The sequence below is a fragment of the Cyprinodon tularosa genome, unplaced genomic scaffold (genome assembly GCF_016077235.1).
Source record: "Cyprinodon tularosa strain WSP-4 unplaced genomic scaffold, ASM1607723v1 ctg143, whole genome shotgun sequence".
Classification (NCBI taxonomy): domain Eukaryota; kingdom Metazoa; phylum Chordata; class Actinopteri; order Cyprinodontiformes; family Cyprinodontidae; genus Cyprinodon; species Cyprinodon tularosa.
Window position 1 is genome coordinate 1300983 of NW_024038254.1, and position 23210 is coordinate 1324192.

General features: G+C 36.3%; 2 protein-coding genes across 5 annotated transcripts; both read right to left on the reverse strand.

The window, feature by feature from the left end:
* Positions 1-5429: 5429 nt before the first annotated feature.
* Positions 5430-8493, reverse strand: ttc32 (tetratricopeptide repeat domain 32). Its single transcript, XM_038278733.1, is given in 4 exon segments — positions 5430-6433; positions 7970-8136; positions 8335-8450; positions 8452-8493. Coding segments are annotated over 4 exon segments (453 nt in total). The 3' UTR covers positions 5430-6305.
* Positions 8494-16293: 7800 nt separating this feature from the next.
* On the reverse strand, positions 16294-23177 carry matn3a (matrilin 3a). 4 transcript variants are annotated; one of them, XM_038278696.1, is made up of 7 exons: positions 22903-23177; positions 20848-21327; positions 19372-19947; positions 17562-17687; positions 17038-17142; positions 16834-16903; positions 16294-16743 (listed from the first exon to the last, which is right to left on the reverse strand). In XM_038278696.1, exons 1-6 carry the CDS (start codon positions 23069-23071, stop codon positions 16848-16850), a joined length of 1512 nt encoding a protein of 503 aa, XP_038134624.1. In that variant the 5' UTR covers positions 23072-23177; the 3' UTR covers positions 16294-16743; positions 16834-16847. The 4 variants fall into 4 exon arrangements, with proteins under 4 accessions (XP_038134624.1, XP_038134623.1, XP_038134626.1 ...); XM_038278695.1 differs by having other exon boundaries at positions 16834-16908; positions 17043-17142; positions 22903-23171; XM_038278698.1 differs by lacking the exon at positions 20848-21327 and having other exon boundaries at positions 22903-23171.
* Between the last annotated feature and the right edge of the window lie 33 nt (positions 23178-23210).

Genomic DNA, 23210 nt, shown 5'->3' on the forward strand with positions numbered 1-23210 from the left:
CTACTAGAAAGCTCTCATATACACTATTAGAACGCTCTCATATACACTATTAGAAAGCTCTCATATACACTATTAGAACGCTCTCATATAAACTATTAGAAAGCTCTCATATACACTATTAGAACGCTCTCATATACACTATTAGAAAGCTCTTATATACACTATTAGAACGCTCTCATATAAACTATTAGAAAGCTCTCATATACACTATTAGAAAGCTCTCATATACACTATTAGAACGCTCTCATATACACTACTAGAAAGCTCTCATACACACTACTGAAAAGCTATTAGCGGATTTCAGTTGAAACGGAAGGTGTTTCAGTGAAACAGGAAGGACCGTCATTACACCGGAAGTTGTTTTAAACGGAGGTCATTCTGGCTAGCTCCGTACATTTTGTGCTATCTCCGGCCGAAATTGTATCAAATAAAATTATTGATTCATGCTCAGCTATCCGCTAAACAACTCACAGAAGCATGGGCATTACTCGACTTTATTTTTTATGTTTTTGCTTCAACAGAGATCCTTTTCCGGTGTTGTGCGAAATTCTGTTCCCATGTGAAAATCAGTTCCACCTGTGTATGGAGAGATATTTGTGCCATCGGTTTGAGCGCGCAGGAACCAATCCGAGCGCGCAGTGAGACAACACGTGCGCGCGCAAAACCGGTCTGGCGCGCGCTCAACTCTGAAAAACCCTCTCAACACACTGTTTTCGCGCTCAGTTTCATCTCTGCGCATGCTCGAATCCGTCTCTGCTCGCGCTCGCTCGACCTGCTCTCTCTCCGCGCTCAACACCAGCTGTGCGCTCGGCTGTTTCTCCGCTCTCTCGACTCTCTGCGCTCGCAACTTCAGCAATGTATGTAAATGAACCATACCATTAGCCAATCACACCCAGCTTCTTTTCATCCAATGAAAGCATTCCTTCCTTCTTCTTCTTCTTTTCTATCATGGCGGATCGCAAGCAACTTTAAGGTGTATACCGCCACCTACTGTTCATGAGTGTGTAGCAACATTGTTTTACATCTATTAAATTCTATTTTTTAATTTTGTATTCTGCAGATAACTAAATAATGCTTTCCTTAATCTATAAATATCCTTTATATTTCCTTTATTTCCCAAAAATCCTTTAAGTTTCCATTCTTGGCCTGTCATTTCAACTACTCTTCTCAATTTTTCCCTTTCAGGTTCATATGTTTTACAGTTCATTAATATGTAAGCATTCGTTCCAAATACTACATCCGGTTAAATGAAAAAAATAAAATAAAATAAATAAAAACACAATCAGGAAAATCAAACAACTCTTACAGTTTCCTAACCATTTGATGGACAGAAGATATTACTATAAAATATCTTGAATTATCTCAAATAAACTTCAGTAAAACAGTTATTAGATCATTGCCTCATCCATCTCTTTTACCTGCTATTGACATGGATTTAAATTTGATGTTTTAAAAGAAAAATAAGGAGCATATTTCAGGTTCCAGTATGGTTCAACAATATATAGATAAAAAATATTATGGATATGTTAAATTTTTTATGGATGCTTCAAAAATATTCCAATATTAGGAATGGTGTTTTGTTTTAGTTTCAGAATTTATTTTTAAATCGGGTAAAAGAATCAGTGATGGAATTCAGCCTACAAAGGAGAAATGTTTTGGATCATATTGGCCTTACAATGGATTGAAGAAATTGTTCCATTAAGAAGTTTAGTTTGCTCTGATTTTAGATCAGCGACCGTTATATTAATTTAAACGCAATTATTCAGACAGCAGACCTGATCTGAAATTTAACAATTATTATTTAGAAGACCTTTTACAGATGGACTCTAAATAAGAGGGTTATTCTTTATTATATATATTAAAAAGAATAATTTGATAAACAGGATTTTTCAGTTGGTGGCGGTAATTGTTGTTTGCCAACCTCCATAAAAAACAACAAAAAGAAGAAACACCCGCCACAAAAGCTAAGAGTAAGGCCAATATGATCCAAAACATTATCTATATACTGTTGAACCATACTTGAACCTGAAATATCCTCCTTATTTTTCTTTTAAAACAGCAAATTTAAATCCATGTCAAAAGCAGGTAAAAGAGATGGATGAGGCAATGATCTAATGACTGTTTTACTGAAGTTTATTTGAGATAATTCAAGATATTTTATAGTACTATCTTAGGAATGTTGACAAAATAACTGTAAGAGTTTTTGATTCTCCTGATTGTGTTTTTATTTATTTATTTTTTTCATTTAACCGGATGTAGTATTTGGAAGGAATGCTTACATATTAATGAACTGTAAAACATATGAACCTGAAAGGGAAAAATTGAGAAGAGTAGTTGAAATGACAGGCCAAGAATGGAGTCTTAAAGGATTATTGGGAAATAAAGGAAATATAAAGGATATTTATAGATTAAGGAAAGCATTATTTAGTTATCTTCAGAATGCAAAATTAAAAAATAGAATTTAATAGATGTAAAACAATGTTGCTACACACTCATGAACAGTAGGTGGCGGTATACACCCTAAAGTTGCTTGCGATCCGCCATGATAGAAAAGAAGAAGAAGAAGGAAGGAATGCTTTCATTGGATGAAAAGAAGCTGGGTGTGATTGGCTGATGGTATGGTTCATTTACATACATTGCTGAAGTTGCGAGCGCAGAGAGTCGAGAGAGCGGAGAAACAGCCGAGCGCACAGCTGGTGTTGAGCGCGGAGAGAGAGCAGGTCGAGCGAGCGCGAGCAGAGACGATTCGAGCACGCGCAGAGATGAAACTGTGCGCGAGAACAGTGTGTTGAGAGGGTTTTTCAGAGTTGAGCGCGCACCAGACCGGTTTTGCGCGCGCGCGTGTTGTCTCACTGCGCGCTCGGATTGGTTCCTGCGCGCTCAAACCGATGGCACAAATATCTCTCCATACCTGTGTCGGGAGCGCGCCGCGCATTGCAGCCACATAAGCGGATCTGATAATTTCCCAGGCCTTTCGGATCATTTCTTGGTTAAATAAAAAGTCGTAAAATTATACAAGGTGAGACATTTAGTTTAATCAGCCGCTGTTGTTTACAAAATTGTAAAATAAAAAAAATATATGCGGTTTTCTTATGCTGTTTTGTGTTGTTATTTGAATCAGTCTCTTTCCAAGTTTTTTCACTTCAGCCTGACAGAAATAAAAGTCAAGTCACCAAATACCAAATTTGTATTTATAATTTTTTATTACTGATATAAGATGATGGGAAGTGCCTGATAGCAGTTCCATAATATGGAAACAAATTAATTTAGCTGCAAATCTTAAACTGTGTTTATTCCTCTCTTCATCAACAACAAACCATCTGGATTCGGTGATATTTGAGCAATGTTTGCCTAAATTAAAGGAGGGGGACCATATATTTTAGCTTTCTAATAGAGTGTATGAGAGCGTTCTAATAGTGTATATGAGAGCGTTCTAATAGTGTATATGAGAGCGTTCTAATAGCGTATATGAGAGCGTTCTAATAGTGTATATGAGAGCTTTCTAGTAGTGTATATGAGAGCTTTCTAATAGTGTATATGAGAGCGTTCTAATAGTGTATATGAGAGCGTTCTAATAGCGTATATGAGAGCGTTCTAATAGCGTATATGAGAGCGTTCTAATAGTGTATATGAGAGCTTTCTAGTAGTGTATATGAGAGCGTTCTAATAGTGTATATGAGAGCGTTCTAATAGCGTATATGAGAGCGTTCTAATAGTGTATATGAGAGCTTTCTAGTAGTGCATATGAGAGCTTTCTAATAGTGTATATGAGAGCTTTCTAATAGTGTATATGAGAGCTTTCTAATAGTGTATATGAGAGTGTTCTAGTAGTGTATATGAAAGCTTTCTAGTAGTGTGTATGAAAGGTAAAGCTTTTCACCAGTTTATATGAACAGTTCTCACTACTTTGTATGAGAGCTTTTGAGTAGATTATATAAGAGGTAAATGTTTTCACTAGTTTATGTGAGAGCTTTTTACTAGTGTTTGTGTGAGGTTTTCAGTATATTATATGGAAGAGTGTAATTTAATATGTGTATATGCAAGTTAATTCTGATTTATGTCCCTGGGGGCACCTCATATGGATGTGTCTAATCGATTATATGTCAGATTTTCTTAAAGTCTATGCATTTGGGCTTTCCTCTGAAATCTAGACAAATTTAGCTAAAGCAGTCCTTTATTGCTGCAAAGCATCTAATATATTTGTTGTTTTTGATGCCTCATGCAGTGGATAGTGTTGTGTATTAATCTGCACTAATCATAAGATAAAATAAAGTTAATGTTTTATAAGTTTAAAGTTGTTTTCACAAATACTGTTATAAGAGCCATTCAAGGCCAAAAGGAGAACAGAGCAATGAATGGAGCCATTCAAGGCCAAAAGGAGAAAAACAGAGCAATGAGTGTGTAACCATTGCACCTGGCCCAGGAGGAGGGGAATCTGCAGGAAAACGCAGGGTTGAGGCCCCTTAGTGATAAGAAAGCACACTCATTAAAAATGAAATATTTGACATATCAAGGTTGCCCAGCTCAGCAAAATTTGGCCATACAACTTGTGATAAATAGAGTTGTTATTTTCAAGGCACACGGAGCGGTAATGGTCCCAGAAAGGGTGATGCTTTGACTGAGACACGAGGGGGGAGCACTAGGCCAGACTGACATGGCTTGAAGTAAGGAAAAGGATGTATTCCAACATGTTTGTGATTAAACTGTCATAAGTTTCTGATTTGAATGCACCAGATGTTTTCATGGCCTGAGAGATTGCTCTCACAAGAATGAGATGTGTCTATGAATGTCACTGTGATTTGCAGATAAATATCAATGTGACCTTTACCAAAGACTGAAATATGTTCTGAAGGGGGTTTTCCACCGATAAGAAATGTATAAAGGGGAGCTGTCTTCACCATTTGTTCAGCTGATGCTCACCGGTGACCAGCTCAGTGTGAATGTGTTGTGTTTAGCAATAAACACACTGGACCTGGACTCAGCTGCCTCTGCCTAAATTTTTTTGATCTTTGTTTGAGACTTTTTCTGCTTTTTAAGAACTTTGAATTTTTATAAAACTTAGCTTCAATTTTAAGTCGTCAAGAAGAGAATTATAGACGACAATAGCAGCAGTTATCCTGTATGCATTTAATGTATGGTGCAAAGTTCTTATTTAACCTAATCTCTTATCTTCACTATTTGATCTCCAGCCTCTGGATTAATTCAACGTTAATTTGTGAATGATAAAGGCCATAATAGATTGCCACAAGATACACCTGGATTCCTTTTATTACAGCTAAAATAATTGGGAGAACGACTTTACTATTTTTCTGTGGAATATGTCTTTTTTTAAATCACATATCAGTGTTTATAGAACTTAAAAAATTGTGAAAATATATTTTGTCAGATACAGATAAAAGATTGTTTTAAACATAGAAAATCCAAAAACCTTTTTTATCATTCTGAAACATGTTTTAATAGTTTATTAATGCAATTCCAAATCACAACACTGATATCCTAACACACAACAAATTTCAATTAAAAATTACTTAAACAGAAATACATCTTCTCATATCAATTCAAATCTAATCAACATCTAATAAAGCATATTTTTTTGATCCAGTAGAGTGCATACAATCCACTTTGATCACAATTATAAAAAGTTGCAGTTAACCTTAGATGAATTTGTAGTGTCATATAAAATTTTCTATATAATCAAGCATAGCTGTTTGGATTAGCTTGACTCTTCAACAATCCCGACTGCTTAGCAACAGATGTAGAAAATAACAATTTCCTTTTTACATGAAACTAGAAGCAGTGAAAATAATCACCCCGGATTCCTATTACCCGAGTTATACAAATTTTGGAGCCTTTAATACTGATGATTTATGTAAAAAAGGGGACTATAGAGTCTAGGATCACACATATCCTGTGACTGACTGTGGGTCAGTTTTTTAGTAAAACAGTTTCTGTTCATATATTGTTTGAACTGGCTGTGTATTTGTATCAAAATAAAGGCATCTTTGTCTGTCTTTCTTTAATAAAATGTACAGAAAGCAAGCCTCATAACAAAAATGTTGATGAAATAAATAATAAATTAAGTATATGCAGAAGAGGATAGTCTGAAAAAACGACAACCTTGTTTTTCAATTAAAAATTCATTTTTTAAACATTTGAAATGTTCAATGTGGAACTGCAGATTGTGTATCTGCATGAAACAGCTACACAGTCTGTCCAAATGTTCTCCAGCATCTGCAAAGACAGTCATTACGTATCAGATAAACCTGGTTTTCAAGAGTTTATACAAAGATGCTTGAGTAAAATCATCAGTATCCTCTGTTTATCTTCTTCTGTTGGTCCAGAAGTGTCTGCTGCAGGCTCACTCTTGCATCTTCAAAATCTGGATTGAGCTTGAGCACTTGCTGGAAGTCCCTTTCAGCATCTTCAAAAAAGCCTGGAAGAAACATAAAGAGAGTTATAGTGTGTAATAAGCTCAAGGCTAGGATTTCTAATGCATTTGCCAAATTCTGAGGCACTCCAGCGCCAGATAAAATCTTGACTATAAACACACAGCTCCATCTAGTGCCCATTAAAATTATACAGCAAGTCACCATATGGTCAGTTTTATTTTATACTCATTAAAGTATTAAATGGTGAAACTGTTCAAAGCCTTTGACACATAAATAAGATGGTTGTATAAACTATATATTCCTACTGCTTTTTTTATTTAAATCTGTATTTTTATTTGTTTTTTTATTTTTCAATATATATTTTTTTCATATTTAAATTGCATGTTGTTTATAAACTCCAAACTTATATAGGAATGGTTTAGGAAAATTGGTGTTCACATAATGCTGTATCTAGGTATATTCATAAAAAAATTAATGCAAAGAAAGTGCATCCTTATACCATATATATATCAAGAGGATCCAAGATATGGACAACAACACTTGTATTCCTTGACCATTGCAACAGAGTAAGGCCTCTCCTGAGCCAGAGATAATGGATCCCAGCTAAGGAGAAAAATAATGGATTGTTGCTCAGTGGTGCAACTTGGACTGCATACAAAATCATGAACCTGTAGGCCCTTAGCTCCTGTTTCTTCAGCTTTCATGATGTCATCAATATGACCTCTAAAGTGGGTAAGAAATTAGCCTCTTGACTGCCGTGTAGTATTCAGACATCCTTTAGCATTCCAGACATCATTATGCTGTAGAAAGATCATATGCATGATGCTAGTCAAATCCAGGACTACAACCTTAAAAAAAAACAACAGGACAGATAACTTCACTTATAGGCGAGTTGTCTACAGTGAGTTTTTATTTCACCTCTTGCTCGCCTACACTGACAAGCTTTATGAAAAAACTGGTTTTATTTTCAAGCAGGACTTAAACATGTCTACAATGCAAAAATATAAACACTAGCTTCAATCACTGTTGTATTAGTTCTTTGACTGGCCACTAAAACATGCCTGACCTAAGCCCTAGAGAAACTATGGAGGATTATCAAGAGGAAGGTGAGACATTACTCTGCACAATCTAGAAGCGTTGCAGAATGTACATTGCTAGAGCCACAGAATACTTGCCTCCACATTGATCAATTATCAATCATCCTTCTTAGTGATGGAATGTAATATTATGGTTTTAATAAAAAATAAAAATAAAAAAGATTAAGGATTTTCATTAGCTGTTAAGCATACACATCTAAATTAGAATAACTAGAATAGAACTACAATAACTACAATATCCATTACAATTCCAAGTTTCACTTCTGTAACTGAATTACTGACATGAACAAATCATCACTTATAATTAGTGCTGATGTTTTAATGAGTTCTTCAAGAGACAAAAATGTACATGGTGGATTTTTTTAAGCCAGAATGTTTTATTTTGAAGGGTCAGAGAGCGGAAGAAGGTGACTCTCTTTAGCATGTTTTAGATTATATCAGATAAGTTATTGTTTACTCGTTATCAGAGTTGGTAATTTTTACCTAATCTATATCGGATGAGTCCTCTGTTGTAGAAAGGAACTGGAAACTGGCAGTCAGTCTTTATAGCAGAGGTGTAGTCCTCCATAGCTTCATAAAAATCCACCCGGAAGTACTTTATCTGTCCACGGTTGTTATAAGCGGTGGCTAATTTGTTAGCTTCACATTTCCTGTACAGATAAAACAGAGTTACAACTCTTTATAGCTTTATTATTAGACCCGTGGAGAGAGTAAATAAAATAAATTGGTTTTCGGTAAATAAAACTCCCATTTCTAAATACTAAAGGTAGGAAAATGTTACAAAACACTACGTTTTTAATAACAGCGATCGTTAGCTTGATTAACATCTCTACGAGATGGGACAGTACCTGGACTGTAAACAGGAAGAGATAAACTTTGTATACAGCTCTTCCGCTTGGTTAAAGTTGCGTTTGTTGAACTCTGAGTGCGCATTTTCTAATAACTGGGAATTTTCGCCCTCCATAGCAGCCGCACAGGAGTAAAGGTTGTTGCGGATGTGACGTCATAGCCAGACGGTCCAATCAAACTTTTGTGCGTCAAAAAAACAAAAAAAAAACACGAAGCTTGTAAGGAAAAATAAAAAATTAGCTAACATCGTTGATGGAAAAATATTGCTTGTATGTTATAATAATAATAATAATAACAACAATAATAATAGCAACATTTTTTTCGACATTTAATTTGAAAAAACAAATTTTTTATTGCATTTGTGTTTAGGCCTCCTCAGTTCTGTTTTTTTTTTTTTTTTTTTTTTTTATCAAACTACCTTTCAGTACAATCCCCACTGATCCATTGGGCAACAGGTAGGCTGCTGCTTTTAAAGCTTAGAGTTTACCTGTTACTCCTCGACTTAAGAAGAAGAGCTCAGAATCAACTTTATTTTGCCAGATATGTGTAAAAATACCTGCCATTTGGCTTTGGATAAATGGTAAATGGCCTGTACTTATATGGAGGACTTACATGAAATTCAGTCATTCACCCATTCACGTACAGATTCACACTCTGATGGTTGCAAACTAAATTGTAGCCACAGCAGCCCTGTGGCTCACTGAGAGGAGTGAGGCTACATCCGACGCCACTGTTGTCCCTTGATAGTACAATACTAACAATGTGTTTGCTTATTCAATAACACTACGGTAAATTAAATCAACATGGGTAACAGAATACCGAATGTATACTGTAAACAAAATGGGCAGATTAAGACGATAGAGGATCAGTGCATTGAGCAAAGGATGCAGTCAGGAAATTTGTAATCACTTTACAGGTGGAGGTTAGGTGCTGAGAATAATGTTTAAACAAACAGAAGCATCTGGAGCATTGAGGTGATGATGGATGTAATATGATACCAAGTTGACTGCTTCATCCACTGACCTGTTAGCCATGAAGACAAACTGCAGGGGGTCCAGCAAGCGGCCTGTATTGTTCCTCAGGTGGGTCAACACTAAGGACTTCATAAAATATAAAAAACTGCTTTCATCTTTATATAATGAAATAGTGAAATGTTTTTTTTAATCTAGTTTTAAAAACTAATTATAGTTATAAGATATTAATGGTTTACAAGGAATAGTGTTAATGTTTTGCAATAATAAAAGTATCTTATTTAAAGCTTCGAACTCACCCTATTTGTTGTTTTACTTTTTTATAAAATAAATATATATATTTTGATTGTTGTCTTAGAATTAAATATTTTTCACATTACCATCATATTGGATAAATTAAACCAAAATACACCCTTTGTTGGAATCCTAAAATAAATTGAGTTGTGACAGCAGAGGGCAGACTTGATTCTTATTTCACCAAAACACAATACTGTGAACCCCAGGAGCATTTGTAAATCTTTCACCCTAGAAGAGACAAATTCTTCTGAGCAGCACATTTTTATTTCTTCTCAGACTGATTAGAGGATTTACAATTTAGAAGTAAGCTTAGAATCTTTGATAAGTAAAAATAGACATATATATATTTTAGTCCAGATATTACCGTTTAATTAACAACAATTCAGGGTAAAACCTGTGATGTGATTAACAACAAGGAGACATTGAAAAATAGGAAGAAACTCTCAGTCAGTTCCTCAGAAAATAAGTTGCCTGTCTTGATGAAAAACTATAATTCATGGAGCAAGGGACCACTCTGCATGTGCCTACTTTTCTAAACAGCTAATTTTTCTCCAGACTGTGTGGATGAATTAATGCAGATCAAAAAGAGCATGCAGACAGAGAGCAAAGGGTCACAAACCAACTGCTGTAAAATGGAAATAAAATATGTTTAAATAAGTTTATGGATCATAATAATGGAATGACTTCAACTCATTATTCCTAAGATAGAAATATTTGAACCAATCTGACTGTATGATCTGATTGAATTCTTTCTGTAAAGTGCCTTGAGATGACACGTGTTGTGAAATGGCGCTATATAAAGAAACTGAATTGAATTGAACAGAATCAGATTCAGTTCAATTCAATTACCGATATGTTGCTGTTGGCTGAGAGAGTTAATGCAAACGTGGTCAAATCTACTTTGGAGTGGCATTCATCTTTCATTCATCCGCTTTCATACCAGATAGGTCTTCCTCACTCTATACTGTTGGGCTTTAAACTCTCCTACTAATCTCTTACTGGATTAGTTGAGTTAACACTTCTAACACTTCACTGCAGAGGTTTATCAAAACACATACAACATGAATGGGGGTATCTTTACTCTACTACAAAATTCACTTTTACGTTAAACTCCAGTAAGTTTTGCAATTTCTCTTTCTGCAAAATTATGAAAATTTCAACATTATTTTATCAACTTGTTCTCAAAGCATGCATGTCTTTGACTCTGGATATGCCTCATGTGCCTACTTTTATTACAGATTGTATTGTAAACCAGAAAGGTGAGCGAACAGATTATTATCAAAATATTTTATGCAAATCTTTAAGATGTTTTCATTCATGAACTCAGTCCTGTTGGCTACTGCTGCACTTCTTCAGTTTGTAACTTTTGAAAATCAGAGCCCTGCCCTGTGTTTGGGTAAGTTTACGCCAAAGTGGGTAAGTCTGGACCAACAATAAACAGGAGAAAGAAATGCTCTGTAAGCTCAAAAATAAAAGCGTGAAAAAGAGACGGGATTTATTGAAAAGAAAAGATTGAAAAGAGTTTGTACATAGATAACTAATCAAAGTTACTTTTTTTTCTTTTAAAAATCAGGAATTGTGCCAAATTACAAAAGAAGATGTACCATTAAAATCTACCACCTGCTGAAGATTCGGTTTGACCCTCAGCTTAGGTTACACCTTCAACAAAGCAAAGCTCTGTGCATCTTTTTCACTTCGCAGACATCTGTGAGTTCCATTCATCTTTTTCCTTGAAACAGTCCCCTTTTTAACAGCCTCTGTGGGTGTGTATGGTAACCATGAAGCAAAACAGTCAACAAACATAAAGCAGCTGTCTGCTCAAAGAAGGAAGAGGACCCAAACCAGATGAGAGTGTAAACGTTGGACTGTTGACTCTTACAGACACCGCAGACAAGAGACGCTCTGTCCACTGGGCTGTTGCTGGAACATTCCAGCGCTGACCTGTTGCAGTTGTTTCTCTGACAGCAGACAATCATGAAATATATAAATTATCAACAAGGTGAACAAACAGATCCCACTATCCATTTATATTATAATTTTTATATTAAAGTTAGTTTCTGAATCAAATGCATTAACATTTAGGATAAAATATCTCCTGACCTCAGATATCAGAGCAAACTTTGACACATTAGTAACAGAAATGTCAGAGTCCTACTATCCTATTTTTCCATACAAACAATACATGAAGATTTACTGTTATCTCAGAGTAATGTTATACTTCATTCCTTCCATAGATGCATGTTTTTCCAACCATTTGGTTCCAGATATTTTCCACTACCATATGTCTCTTTCTTTGACAAAAACACACATAATATGGAAGGCTTCTTGCCCTTCATTGGTAAGCTTAGAGCAGCTGTTAGTTGTTTCACTGCAAATAGATTGAGTATAAAAACATGCTATAAACTTTCCAACTTGGAATCAGTTGGTCAAGAGTATATTTTCAACATTCCCATAGATATTGAGGAATAATTTTTCTTTTTTTCCCCCTGTGATTTATATATAGTTTAATGTATGTTCTCAAGAAAAACAGAAAATCTGTTGAGATAAAATGAACAGATTTTGATGATCAACCTTTTTTTCTTTGATAAAAAAAAATACTTGTATGTATAATCTGTTTTATATTCTGGTTATTTAGCAAGGAATTTATCAGACCATAAAGGGACAAATGTGTGCCTTTCTAGCCAATAAATTGTGACAAGTTGAACATGACCATGGATTGATTATAAAGATGCCAACTAAAAAGGAAGTGGCTGCATCAAAACTCAACACTGAGTAAAATCTGTTGCTACCTTCAAGAAAAAATGTAAAAAAAATAAAAAATAAAAAACTGTGTAGGCCTACTGAAAAAAAATGTTTGGTGGGGTAAAAATCATGCAGTGGGTTTGTTTTTCTACTATGGATACAGTACCATGTCAACCATTAAAGTGAAATAAATAATGAGAGGACTGCTTCCAAATCACTTCATCCTTTTCCTTAAATCAGCAATTAGGTGGTTAAAAATTGGTAAAATTTGGTTAATCTAACTGAATAAAGATCAAAGACACACATTAGAATTTTTTCCAGACAGGAAAAAGGTAATCTCCTGGAAGATTCATCTGTTTTTCTGTGATGACAATTTGTAATCAGTGTTTTAAAAAATTTATCAAAATCACAAAAGCAACAAATTTAGCTAAGAGGAGCAGTCAAATATTTAACCAGAATTATCTCTGAATTTTTTTTTTCTTTTCATTACACTGTCACAAGTACAGTGCAACTAAATTAACTCTCTGCATTTAGCCCATCGCCTTGGGGAGCAGTGGGCTGCCATTGTGCGGCGCCCAGAGAGCAGTCTGGGGATGAGGGCTTTGCTCAGGGCAGTCCGTGGAAATGTGTGGGACTTCAACTCAGAACCTTCGAGACTTCGAGATCTTTAAATTTAGGATTTAATTTACAGAATCATTTTTGTAAGGAAAGGCATAACACTGTATTCTGGAATAAGTGTGCATATTTTAGTTCACACTGTTATGTTCTGCTTGATTTAATCTTTGTTTGTTTTTGAGTCACCTCAGTGCCGGCTGCTCCAGTCCTGCAGGAGAACAGAGGTGGAGAAGGGGTCGAGCCAGCCTATTGAAACTGCAAATTGGTTTACACCATTACTCATCAGCAAGAGGGGGGAAGTGGGATTTTCCTCTGTTAGTTTCAGTTAGGTTTTTGTGTGTTTCCCCCTTTGTATCTTTTATGTAGCCTGATTAGCCAGTATTTAAGTTTCCCCTTTGTCTCATGCAGTAGGTCTGTTTGTTTTAGTAGGTCTTTTTGTTAGCCTGAGTTGAATTCTGTTACTTTGACCTCTTTTATGGGCCCAACTTTGTAATTTGTTCTTTATTGACCCAAGTTCTTTGTTTTGGGTTCAATAAAAAAAAATACATTTTTGAATCTAAACCTGTGCCTGAATTTCCTTTGACTGCTCGGACCATCACAAAATCTTTGAATACTTTGTTGTAAAATTATCATTGTAGCACCCTAAGTAGAAAATCAAGAAAACAATTAAGCTTATGATAAATGCATGTAAACTTTTCTGTGGAATCACTACATAATTAATACAACTGCACATAATACACACCATAGTAATCTGCTAGATAATGAAGTGTTAAATGCTTTGATTGTGGCAATCGAAGGTAGACTGATGCAAATCAGACATCTGGGTCAAAAATACTAAAGGTATTTAATCTTTTGGTCAAGATAAAGTCTATTAAAGTTCCTTTTTAGCTGTGTAAATCAGGCTCTATGCAGGATTTCGCACCCCCATATGCAGGGGGAAAAATTTATTAAACTTTTAGGATCAGGTAACATTAGACTTTCTTGGTTTTCCAGAGTACAATCCAAACCCAAGAAACCACTAAAGGCTTAAGTTTCGCATGATCGTGACGATGCTGGGACACCATCATCACCATCCACAGGGAAGCAAGTTTAACATCACACGTTGGTGCTGGTCATCAACTCATCTTAAATTTGCAGCTGCCCTTATGGGAAGGTTTATGGAAATGAAACCTTTGTGATTACATGAGAGGAAGACTGAGCTACCCCAAAGAGAAAGAAAACAAATTCTGTTCACCAGCTGTCAAGCATAGGGATGGTGGCAGCATGCTGTGGGGCTGTGTAGCTACCATTCGTACTGGAGCCCAGTGGTTCTAACCACACGAGTACAGGTCAAATATAAGGTTCTGGAGTATCTGTAAACTCAACCGACTGATCTCTATTTGTCCACTGGATTGCTGACAGCCCGAAAAAATTAAAGCTACTGGCTGCCATATTGGTACTCCAATATGGCGCCATAAAAATGCCCATGTGTGTAGCATTTTGCTGCAAAAACAAGCAGTTTGCCAGCTGTCATCGGATGTACTAACCAAGAAAATACATATATACGCTGTTGTATCCTATAGTATAGTATAGTATAGTATAGTATAGTATAGTATAGTATAGTATAGTATAGTATAGTATAGTATAGTATAGTATAGTATAGTATAGTATAGTATAGTATAGTATAGTATAGTATAGTATAGTATAGTATAGTATATAGCACAACATTAGTTTGGGTATCTCGGACTGACTCAAAGATCTTGACTGAGTTAGCCATCGACATTGTGTCTAACTTTAGAAATTAGAAAGTAAATAGAAAATAATTCACTGTGAAATGTCAGTGTGGTAATTCTTTATTGAGTGGATGAAGCTGTCATTTTTGTAGAGTTTATTGCATTTCTCATTTGAAAAAGTGCTGAAATATATTGCATGTTATATTGATGAAAAAAAAGCAAATCAAACATTTTAAAAGGCTAATGCACAGCATACAAGTATATGGCATCATGCATGCACAACATACAAATAAGAAAATACTATAACATTAACAGACATACTTACTTGTAATTCAGTCTTGAAATGTAATATGTAATCACCATAATAATGTAATCAGTATATGTCTATTACATGTACATCATCAATTCAGCACTTTTGGCACATCTGTATTATTATGTTCCATCCATCCATTTTCCATCACTTATCCCAAGCGGGGTTGCGAGGGGTGCTGTTACCTATCTCCAGCTGTCTATGGGCAAGAGGCGGTGTACACCCTGGACAGGTCGCCAGTCCATCGCTGGGCAACACAGAGACAAACAACCATTCACTCACACCTAAGGAGAATTTAGAGAAGCCAATCAATCAAGTCATGTTTTTGGAATGTGGGAGGAAGCCGGAGTACTCAGAGAGAATTCACACATGCTCAGGAAAAACATCAAAACTCTATGCAGATAAACCCCAGGAAGAGCATCGAACCTGGAACCTTCTTGCTGCAAGATGGCAGTGCAACCCACTGTGCCACTGAGCAGCTCTATTATGCTCCATTAACACATTCATTTTGTTGTGATGGATTTTTATGATATCTCATATTACATTATTTATAGACTTGATGGACTTCACATTGACTTTGCAATGTGATGTGCTTTTTTTATATCACAAATTAATCTACTGATGCTATGAAACAGCAAATGTGTGTCCAAGTGATGAATTTATCTTTATTTCAAAAATCTTAAATACCCCTGAAAATGAGAACATGATCGTTGTTTGATGCTTTAGCGCACGTATTGTTTTCATTAGGCCCGGTTTAACTAGGGAGTACCAACATGCCGGCCGATGGCTTTACTCCACCCAAACATATTTGGTCAAAGCTATAGTTTACTAAGGAGCAATGAACCAACGATGAAAATATTTATGGACCTGCATGCATGAAAGAGCCTTACTTAAATGTTTAGCACTAAGTAGCAATAAAATCATGCAAAGAAAAGCATTGAAGCCTTCTTTAAATAAAATTCCCTCACTGATGTTTGTTTCATGATCTTTGCAGCCCAAAAGTAACAGCTTCAAATGCATACTTATGATAAGCGCCTGTAAACTTTTAAAAGGCAAAGTTTTACCTTGAACTTCCTTGTTTTTGTTGTTGTTTTTAACATTTTTTATTTCTTAAACTGGTTATTTTGCATAAAGTACCTGGCAGCATTGGAAAACTCCAGGTTTATATGTAAAAATATAACACATTGTTTATGACAGAGGTTAAATCAAATGAAAAAAAAAATCTCAAATATATACATATATACATTTAACATATTATAATTGCTCTTAAAGCTCTTAGGTACTTTGTAAATAATGATAAAATAAAAAAAATACTTTTTACTATGTTTATTATATGTCTGTTACATTTCCACATACATTTTGGCAAACATATTCCCTCATAAACATATATAAAGCACAAAATGTGTCATTATTTTTAACATGTAAGTCTAAATTGACACATAATTGACACCTTTTCTTACGATGTTACTAAATAAATTCATTCAGATTTATTTATTTACTGTGCCACAATAAAATTTACTATATACATTTTTTTGTTAATGCAAAAAGTAATAATCACATTAAACAATGGTCAGAAAATGCATTAGTTTATTAGTTAATGCATTAGTTTAATAAAAAATAGATTTAAACACCGGATGGGATGTTTTAAGTGTGTTCTACAAATCATTGAAATGTGAGTCACAGCTTTGGGCGGCCTGGAAGAAATCTGGTGAGAGGAGGTTGCAGATGGCAGGAAGCTCATGCGCATGAATGAAGTTCCCTCTGCAAAAAACAAGGAAATAGAAGTTTAAGATAAATACAGCATGGATGACCTTCATCAATATTTAGAAGAAGGAAGGTTGTCACTATTACCAGTGTGTATAAGTTCATGCACGACCCAACATGTTCTCCAGATGCTCTATCCTCCCTGATATGTCAGCTAGTTTGACCAGTTAAGGGAAGAAGAAAAAGACAATAAAATACATCTCAGCTACAGGACTTGCAGGTCAGTTTATAATAAACCTGCAGCAGACTGTTTAGAGTACAGTCTGCCATGCGGAACAACAGGAAGGATATGCTTGTCTGTCAGTTGCTGGATGGCTGCCTGCGTCTGCTTTTGGAAAGCCAACCTGGCTTCACATTTGCAGGGATCCTCCACCACCTCTGCTCTCACCTCTTCACCTGGAGAGAAGAGATTTCACATCAGTGTTACAGCGATAGAGCACAGAAAGTACCACCTTTGATGTTTTTTTTTTTTACTATGACCTAAAATTAGAAGGAAAGAGAGATTTTGAGTAAATCTACTGTTTACTCGACTATTGTCCAACAAAAACTGTTAAAGATTTAAGTCCACCTTTTAAAACTTTTTTTTTGGTCTATCAAAAACAAAATAAAAATTCAAATGAAAACATTAAAGTTTGCCGTTGCGACATAAAATGATGACAGATCAAGGATTTTTAATCTTTTTGCATGGCATTATAACTAGGAGTTGGTTGGGATGTGTGAAGCCATGGGCTCTATAAGCTTGTGAGCAGCAGTAATATCATCAGAATTACTCATGATAAAGGAAGGCTGGTTAAATTCATGCAGTTTGTTCTTACGTTTCAGGGAACACGTTCTCTTGTCTGCATTCAATACATAACCGTTCCGGCACTTGCAGTAATAGGAGGCGTTGCTGTTGATGCAGATGTGCTCACAGTCATGTCCCATGGCACAGGGGTCCACACCTAGAATAAGCCCAAATTAAAGGTTGGAACTATAAATAGATTTTTAAGAGATGGTCAACAATGTTTCAAGTGTCTTGTGCTGAGATTAGTTAGGTGTTGCTTGAATTTGTAGATTATTTGTACCACATTTCACCCAATGAAACCTGATGTGTGTTAGACAACAGTTAAAATCACAGAAACACTGACAGAACAGACATGCTACCTGAAAGACAGACGCAGGACAAATAGTAACACCGAGTCAACACATATCATCTCCATAGCAGAGTCTCAACTGTTTAAACAACTGGTGCCTTTAATGCAGACTCAAATTTAAACTCCAGACCAGGGTTCAGCAACCTATCTAACAACCTAAGAGCCATTTTCACTCTTGGTCCATAAAAGAAAAAATTCATTTTGAACTACAAGAGCTACATGAAACAAGTTTATCGTTTTTATAATATTAAGTCTTGGGAATTTATTTTGATTACTAAATTGAAGAACGTATTCTGGTGTTTTTATTAAAAACACAACTTTAAAATCTTATAAATGAAAAATTTACATTCACCTTATTGAGATGCTCAGTTTTGGTAAAAATGTAGGTCAAAAAGTAGCCAAAAACTGTAAAAGTAAAAAAAAACAACATACCTTATCATATTGACATTTCTTAGACAATGCAAGACAAAATATTTACTACATTAGAGCCTAAGAAAAACTGCCAAATCTAACATTTATTTCTATCCCTTTATTTTAAAAATTCTCAATGAATTTGATATTGAGAGTGAAAGAATTCGAATCCGGCCTGTGGTCCTTTGCCGCATGTCTCTCCCCCTATCTCATGCCCCCTTTCCTGTCAGCCTACTGTCCATAAAAACAAGCCACTAGTGCCGTAAAAACTCAAAACAAACAAGAAAAAAAAAAAGAGTGAAAGATCTTAGAAGCCACAGGTTGCAAAACCCTGCTCTTATCTTTTCACTAGTGTTGCGCCAATGACATTTTTTGGCCCCAATACTTGATACCTGGCTGTGCAGTATTGGCCGATACCGACACCACCTGTTTGAAATCGATGTGGGTGTGTATATATAAAGAACTGCATACTACTTGGGTGTAAAATGATTGCCATCATGGCTTTTTCAAGCTGCTACCTACCTTTGTGAAGCAGGAAAAAGACTAACAAAGTGAATCCAGTAGAACTTTTTATTGCCTACCTGCAATGGGTGACAATGGTTGAATAAACTTTTGGCTCTCAAAATGGTATCGGTGCCCTATTTGTTGGTACTCGCCTTATCGGTATCGGTAAGTAGTGCAACACTACTTTCCACGCTATAAGGCTTTACGTTACACCACAGTTAAATACAAAATATAAAAATCTATAGATTAAGAACACTTTGGCTGCAAAAATAGATTCAAAATTTTCGTTGGATTATTTTAAAGGTCAAGCCAAAAGTTTAGGATTGAACAGCCTCCAAACTTTACTTGTATTTAATGCCTAAACAAACATGTTTAAGTGCCGACACCTGCAGTCCATGTGGGGTTTGGCAGCATCTACAGCTTCATGTTTCCCTCATGATTTCAAAGGTCATTAAATGCCTGTGTAAATTATTTACATTCTGCAGCAACCACCCCTGTAGACTGTAGGTGCCCTGATGGAGGATCTAGAGCTGTGGTTAATGGTGGGAAAGGTCCAGAGGGCCCTTCTTTGTCCTACCGCACAGGGTTTCCCTGAACTTGGAGGTGAGCTTCTCAATAACGCCATAGGTTTCCACGTAGAAGACGTGTTCCTCCAGAGGGAGACTGGCCATCAGTTGTAGGGAGCGCATGTCTGCACGGTCCACGCCCACAGCGTAGATCTCTATTTCCGAGGCACGGGCCTCAGCAGACACTCCTTCCACCTGATCCTGAGGTCTCCCATCAGTTACGATGATGGCAACTTTGGCGATGTTCCTGGAGCGAGACCGGGCTCCAGACTGCTCAGTGAAGGCTTCTTTCATTGCTGTCTTGATGGCCAGGCCAGTCATCGTACCGGTCGCCAAGGGCTCAATTCGGGCGATGGCTTTCTTCAGGTCAAGTTTGTTGAAATGGTCTTTGAGCAGAAACTCTATCTTGACTGTGCTGGCATAGTTCACCACAGCCACCCTTGTAGCATCTGAGCCCACATCTAGGGTGTCCACCATGTTAGCCAGGAAGATTCTGACCTTCTCAAACTCTGCAGGACGAACGCTGCGAGAGCTGTCAATGATGAAGACCAGGTCCAGGGGGCGGCTCCTGCACGGGGAGTCTGTCTCTGGTGATCAACCAAATCATGGCAAAAATAAGTCCATTTGATAATCGAAGAAAAAAGTGGGTTTTAGTAATGAAGAGCATCGCCCACAACTGAAAACAATGAGATGCCCAGCATGTTCCCAGATGAACTAGATGAAAAGATGGTGCATCTCGTTGTTGGTTGTTCAAAAATGATCATGTATGCTTAACAACATACAGTGCATCATTTCAGAGTTACAACAATTCATATCACTTTGATTTAAGTAAGATATGCTTGACATTGCAACATTAGACATGGGTATTAGGATTCCTGCCTGACCTTCACGTAAATTCTGCAGTAAAATCTGTTGTTCAGTCAGATAAGTGGTAATCATTTGTGTGGACTGGCAGTAAATCTTTTAAGTCATGGTGGACTCTTATTTGCAGAATTGTTTTCATTCAGCCTAAATGGAGGGTCTTCTAGCCTGAAGAATCTTTTTAAGATCAAGGCAGAATATTTTATTGGATTTTAACCCAGATTTTGACAAGGCTACTCTAATGCTGTCTTGGGGTGATTTTGGGAGGTAGCCCAGTTCTGGAAGGTCATATAATATGAGATTGTTTTAGATAGATTTATTTTTTCCATTAATACATGAAATATTAATTGTGAAAACTGCATTTTGGATTTTTTTTTTATTATTTAATGAAACATTGAAGAATATAAGAAGTAAAATCAAAATAAAATTATATTTTTTACATTCCCATTGCTTTTTAAGAGAGATAATTGATTACTGACTCAGTGTGTGATCATACCATTAAGGGGAAGGTGCACGTTCTATGAATGACCAAAGGGGAAAAGTACATCTGACCTTGAAAATATGGAGGAGATTCAGTCGGGTTGGAAAGCAATCCTGGAAAGCAATCCTGCCCGGTAATATTCTACCTGTCTCCACAGGACTGATGGTGGTGATGAGCCCGCTTTGGGTACTGACCAGTTGCGTCCAGGGAGCAGGGGTCTCCACCGGCGACGCAGTGGTCATGATGAATGTCACTGGAGCCACTCCTGTTGCAGGGAAGGTGGGCTGTTTTGTAGATTCTGGTAGATTTGGGCGGACTACAACAGGTGCCGCTGTCACCAGGTTTGTAGGGCATGAAGTTTTCAGTCTGTACGGCCATGGGCCTTTGATTCTGTGCTGGGGATGCGGCTGAGCAACTGGTGGAGATAAACCTTTGTATATGTGATGTGAATGTGGTGGAGCTGGCACATTGAACCTGTGTCCATAAGGCAGCATGGGGACCAGGGGTCTGTGGTAAGTCACTGGTGGAGATAGAGGAACAGGTCGATACACTACCGGTGGAGGGATCCTCGGTGCCTGGTAGTGGTAGTGATACCTTCCTCTATACGTGTAATCACTTCTGTGATCTACAGGCCCACCAGAAATGAGAAGTGATACAGAACATTAGTAGGTAGGAAAAAAGACAAAAATCAAAGTTTTGTAAGTTAATATTTTAGTAAACACTGGTTAAATGAACAGCAATCCGTTCTTTTGTTGTTGTTTTTTGAAAGAAATACAGACACATGATTAGTGGAAGCAAATATGAAAAACTCTGGAAGGCTCTGGAGGTGTTCCAAACAAGCAGTGATCTTATAATAAATTGCTTGTAAAACCTCCTGTCAGAAATGTGATCAACATGCACAAAAGATTTAATAACAGTTTAAAAAACATCAGTTTAAACATTAAATTGATGTTGTAATATTCATCCACAGTAGCCTAACACAGTGTTTTATAAAAAGTATCCCCTTTTTACAAGATGGATCCAAAGGCCTAATTATATTTCATTAACACTTTATATGTCAGAAAAAAGGAGGACTTAGTAGTGATGATAAAGGGGTAAAATATATATATATATTTTTTTTTACATGGCATGCAGTTGCATCCAGCTCTGGGCGTCTGTATAGGGCTCCACTCTTAGCTGAAGATAAGCCTCTGCCAGTTTCTTCAGTTATTTTATATTTAGCACCATCCATCCTCCCGTGAATTTCAACTAGCCTCACTGTCCTGGTAAAGAATTTCCATCCCTGCAGCATTTTGTTGCCTATAGCATATTTTACTGTATACATTTTTTTGCTACATAAGACATTTTTGTGTGTTGGCCAAAAGTTAATCTAAACTCATCAGAGATCCATGACAGAAGGACTTCTTATGGCTTTTTCTCCACCCATAAATGTCAGACAAGGAAATTATTAGTTCTTTCAACAGCTTGTCCCACCTGAGCTGTTGATCTCTGCAGCTTCTCTCAAACTAGTTACTTTCTGTGAATAAAGCTTTCCTTGTCTAACCCATTTTTTGTCGTCTTCTAGTTGTGCCATATTTTATTTTTGGATGAAGCACCAAAGAGTGCTCCCTGAGATGGTAAAATGTTGGTATCGCTTCATTTTTCTATTTATGGAATAATTTTTTGTAATTCTGGTTTGTTTAGACACTGAAAAATGTTAAATATAATCCACACTATGTTATAAATCAAATTAGAAATGGTACAAAATACTTCTAAATCTTTACATTACATTTTCATTCAAAGCCTTGTGTATTGAATACAAATTAAAGTAACACATTGCTTCTAAAATGTAAAACAAAACACAAATCTCCAATTGGCCAATAGCGAAATGGTGCCTTAATTCACCAGTGAACTAAATAATTTTAAAAAATGGCTTGGCTAATATTTTCTTTAAGTATTTCATAAACACTGAAGTCAACAAATTATATAGTTTTACACTATTTAAATGACTTCTTACAACAAAAATGTATTTGCTTATAAGTGAGTATTGCTTGTTTTACACAAGCTAAAGCTGGGTTCAAATTAAAAAGGAAATGAACAGCAGAAGCCCGTTTTCCTTTGTTACAGGTGTCATAAAGTAAATGATAAAGTTTTATAACAAATGTAACTACAATCTAAAAGCAGATCTTTTAAAGAAGAAAAGATTCTTAAACAAACTTACTTGCTGGATTCAGAGTCCTGAACATTGGTTGACCATTTTGTCTGGTCTGAGCGTAACTTTGTGCAGTTATCATCTGAGGATCTCCTGCTCTGAGGTGGTATGTGGCATGTGCAACTTCAGAAAACAGCAGTAAAACAAAATATAGAAGGCTCCACATGAAAGGGTTCATCTTTAGATTATTTAGCAGAGTAACATCTGGGTGTACCCTCACAGGAATGGTTATCAGGATACTCCTGCTCTGTTCTGGAGGGGGGAATGCACACCTCCAAATATGAGATCTCAGGAGACACGTGTCTGGCTGTATCCAA